Here is a 4,623-nt window from a genome sequence, read left to right as displayed (position 1 = left end):
CCTGAGGTGCCGCTGGGTAGCATGCATCGGTGTGTTTGACACCTTACAAACGACCTCATTGGCGACTCAGAACTGAGACACATAGGCGTGTATTTGCGTTGCATCGTTATACATGTCGCTACGGGTCGCCGTATCGTTGCTGCGTCGTTGGGAAGATCTGACTGTTTGACATCTCACCAGCGACCACATAGCGACGCAGCAACGATCCCTGCCAGGTCGTATCGTTGTCGGGATCGCTGTAGCGTCGTTAAGTGTGACGGTACCTTTAGTAATGCAGCAAAACACTGATCATTTTTCCCTGTAACACTGGCCATGTAAAAAATAAACATTAAAAAATGACCAGTCTTATAGGGAAAAATAACTTTTTATAAACATCTAGAGTTTTTTTTAGGTATGCTATTGTTATGGTTGTAGGAATAACCTAAGTAAGAAAAAACCTTGCAAAGAAATTATGAATTCAGGAAATAATAAAACCATAAAGAATATATGTCATGTCAAACGAGAGGGTTCATTTATGTAATTATTTGACCGTGTGTGAAGATGTACGTGGGCCGAACCAAGCGTGCCCTTTCAGAACGTATTAGGGAGCATATCTATAAGATCAAACGGGGGTTCAAGTGACAACCCCATCTCGCCATTTTTTAATTAAACACAATCCTCTAAAAATGCTGTCTTTTTGGGGTTGGAACATGTTCCTAGGAACTCCCACCTCTTCCGAAAAGCCTACAAGCCTACAACCTGCAGTAACCCTCGCTCCACCATACTGCTGCACGACCAGCTCTCCCCCCACCTACTGTATCCTCACCCATCCCTCGTAGACTGTGAGCCCTCGCGGGCAGGGTCCTCGCTCCTCCTGTACCAGTCGCCGTCATGTTTTGTTCCAGATTATTTTAATTGTTTCTGCTATGTATACCCCTTTTTCGCAAGTAAAGCGCCATGGAATAAATGGCGCTATAACAATAAATAATAATAATTGGAGGGGAATCATTTAATGCTAATGTCTCATACTGAATCCAAGTGGATTTTTAATTAAAATACTCTGGTTCCCAGTAGTTTAAATTATGATATTGAACTGTTTGCTTTCCAATAAATATGCAAACATGGGGTATCAGTTTATTCTTAATTCTATGCAAACCATGTCCTATGAGGAACGGTTACAGGATTTGGGAATGTTTAGCTTGCAAAAAAGAAGACTGAGAGGAGACTTAATAGCTGTCTACAAATATGTCAAGGGCTGTCACATTGTAGAAGGATCATCTTTATTCTCATTTGCACAAGGAAAGACTAGAAGCAATGGGATGAAACTAAATGGGAGGAGACACAGATTAGATATTAGAAAAAACTTTTTGACAGTAAGGGTGATCAATGAGTGGAACAGGCTGCCACGAGAGGTGGTGAGTTCCCCTTCAATGGACGTCTTCAAACAGAGGCTGGACAGACATCTGTCTGAGATGATCTAGTGAATCCTGCTTTGAGCAGGGGGTTGGACCAGATGACCCAGGAGGTCCCCTCCAACTCTACCATTCTATGATTCTATGATTCTATGATTCTAGGTTTGGCAGATGGGCTTAATGTGGCTGTAGTTATGTGTTTTAATAGTGAAATGCAGTAGAGCTATAGGCTGTGCCATTCATTAACATATGGGCTCAGCCTGTGTTGGTAGGATTGGATTGAGCTATGCACTATTTGTTTTTGATCCTTATCTGTGTTTGCCATTATTAACATGTGGGCTCAGCCTGTGTTTGATCAGGCTGAACACTAGTGACTTAAGATTCAACAACAAAGGTATTTCTACTGGCATACATGGTATGCAATTGTGTAAACCAAACAGGTTCCCTTTCTTTTTTTTTAAAAAAAGGGGTTACCAATACAGCACTACTACAACTATTTTAATAACCTGATTGGACTTTTATATTTCTCCTGTATGTAAGCCACTGTTGGGCTTTTTGTATTATAAAAAAAGGTCAAAGTTGCCTCCTAAATTGCTAAGATTGATTGCTCTAAAACAGGGGTCTCAAACTCAATTTACATGGGGGCCGCTGGAGGTAGATTCTGGGTAAGGCTGGGCCGCATCAAGTTTTCCACAAAAAATGCGCTTACAAAATATCATTATTCAGATTCAAATGTCTTTATTAACAGTTCTTTAACATTTAACTTTTAGAACATGAATGGACATAAACTGTTTGAACATGGCTTTATCTGCCTACTTCTTGCTGCTAGAGATCTGACAGCGCTTACTCTTGCATAGCCGAGCCACATTTGGCGTAAGTGAGGAAGCAGTTGAGACCCTCAGCACAGCTTGAAGATGAGCATCAGTAATTCTAGACCTGTACTTTGACTTATTGAAGTTCAAGGTAGAGAAGAGCTTTTCGCACAAGTATGTGCTCCCAAATAGACACATGGTCTGCTTGAACATTCGGGAAAGCTCAGGGAAGCTGGGGGGCAATTCTCTTAAAAATTGCCCAAGTTTGTCTGCTTTTCCACTCACATCCCTAAACTTGGCTTTGAGTTCAGAGTTACACTGCAGGTCAATGAGCTCTATTTGAAACACTGGAGGGGCATCTTGCACATCAAAGGAGAAGGGGTCTGCAAAAATTTGAAATGTGGCTCTGTGTCTCTTGAAGTCTGCAAATCTATGATCAAATTCCTCCTGTAGCCTCAAAATGACATCCACATACTCCTCATGACTGAATAGTGTGCCTGAATCAATGAGTGACTTGCATGCTGGGAAATGGCAAAGGTTTGTTTGAGAAAGCTGGTCTTTCCACAATATAAGTTTTGTAGAGAACGCTCTCACGCTGTCATAGGCAGCACTGACAAGTTGCCCCTGGCCTTGTAACCTCTTATTCAGTACATTAAGCTCATGTGCGATATCAACCAAAAAAGCTAAGTCCATGAGCCATTTTGGATCACTTAGCAAAGGAACAGAAGCCCCATCTTTCTCCATAAAAGCTTTCACTTCCGCTCTCAACTCAAAAAATCTCTTCAATACGTTTCCCCTGCTGAGCCAACGCACCTCGGTAAAGTAGAGCACATCCCCATATTCTGACTCTATTTCCTCTAAAAAAGCACGAAACATTCTGTGTTTTAAGCCCCTGGATCTGATTTGGTTGATGCATTTCACAACGAAAGACATCACGTTGTCAAACTTCAGGCATTTGCTGCAAAGGGCCTGCTGATGGATAATGCAGTGCAGAGCAATGACCTCCTCTAAACCTTCCTCTTCCTTTTTTTTATTAACAAGTGCCACCAGTCCTTTTTTCCTCCCGATCATTGATGGCGCTCCATCAGTTGTTATTCCGACAAACTTCCTCCAAGGCAAACCAGCATTCTGAAAAGCATCACACAGCTGGTGAAATATCTCTTGGGCGGTGGTCTGGCCATGCATTGGAACTAGTGAGAGCAACTCCTCCGTGACTTCAAAATTGTCATCAACACCCCGGACATAGATTGCAAGCTGGGCAGTGTCGGTGATGTCTGTGGTCTCATCAAGAGCGACTGAGTATACACTGAAACATTTTATTTTCTCACACAGTTGATCATAAATGTCACTTGAAAGGTCAGAAATGCGCTCTGCCACGGTGTTGGAAGAAAGGCTGACGTTGCTAAACTGACCTTTCTTTTCTGGAGAGATAATACTTGCAGCCTGTAACATGCACTTTTTTATAAATTCCCCTTCTTTAAATGACTTTCCTGCTTTAGCAATCATCATACTAACTACGTAGCTGGCTTCGACTGCTGCATCATTCTCTTTGGTTGCTTTCTTAAAGAAATCTTGTTGCCTCAGCAGACATGTCTTAAGTTTAGCAACCTGGTTGGCTCTCTCATCTTCCTGGTACTTTGCATACTCCTCAGCATGTCTAGTTGTGTAATGACGCTTCAAATTGTATTCTTTGGGCACTGCAACTTTCTCTGTGCAAATAAGACAAGTTGGGATGCCCTTGTGCTCAATAAAGAAATATTGCTTTTCCCACTTTTCCTGAAATTGTCTGTGCTCATCATCAACCTTTCTCTTCACTGCAGGCTTTGAGCAAGACATATTTGGGGCTGCGTAGCAAAAACTTAGGCCTATGGTGCCTTGAGATACCCACTTCAGCACAAGGTGCTCTGGATGAGCGGAAATAGAGTTTCCCAGTCCCCCTAGCTGCCTAGCATGACCTTCGGCAACATTAAAGAGGACCTGATTTTTACTCACAGGAGTAGCCAAATACCTTTAGGGTGGGCACGCACCTGGTCTGGTTTATAAAAATAGCACTCCTCCACTCTGCTGTGCCCCCCTGTATATTTCTTGCCCTGTATGCTAATACTGAGCATCAAGGAGGAAGAGACGCCGGGGTTTCTCAATGGGCGTCTCCTTCTCCATGTGCCTCAATCCAATCACAGTGAGAGTCACAGCCAGGAAGAAAAAAACTCCTTGTCTGTGACACTCTTTGATGTGATTGGATCACAACACAGCCAGGGAGAAGGAGACGCCCATTGAGAAACCCCTGCGTCTCCTCCTCCCATGCAGGGCCTCCAATGGCAGAACGTCCTGTCGCCTGACTGGGAAGAAGAAGAAAAAAAGTGGGGCGTGGAGAGCGTGACTGACAGGCTGGAGAGCCTGTCAGTCACGCTCTCCACGCC

General features: G+C 43.3%; 1 protein-coding gene across 1 annotated transcript; it reads right to left on the bottom strand.

Annotated features, from left to right (window-relative positions):
* Window positions 1-2,203: 2,203 nt before the first annotated feature.
* LOC141271398 (general transcription factor II-I repeat domain-containing protein 2-like) lies at window positions 2,204-4,039 on the bottom strand. Its single transcript, XM_073681487.1, has one exon. The coding sequence runs from the start codon at window positions 4,037-4,039 to the stop codon at window positions 2,204-2,206; it is 1,836 nt and encodes a 611-aa protein (XP_073537588.1).
* Window positions 4,040-4,623: the final 584 nt, after the last annotated feature.

Source organism: Phyllobates terribilis, unplaced genomic scaffold (assembly GCF_046119375.1).
Source record: "Phyllobates terribilis strain yellow unplaced genomic scaffold, ASM4611937v1 Scaffold_5__5_contigs__length_657084704, whole genome shotgun sequence".
Lineage (NCBI taxonomy): Eukaryota > Metazoa > Chordata > Amphibia > Anura > Dendrobatidae > Phyllobates > Phyllobates terribilis.
This window is presented reverse-complemented; position numbering and strand designations above follow the sequence as displayed.

What these genes read in the sequence shown, in the direction of transcription:
- LOC141271398 (XM_073681487.1), bottom strand. Translation starts at nt 4,039, where the DNA reads ATGTCTTGCTCAAAGCCTGCAGTGAAGAGAAAGGTTGATGATGAGCAC.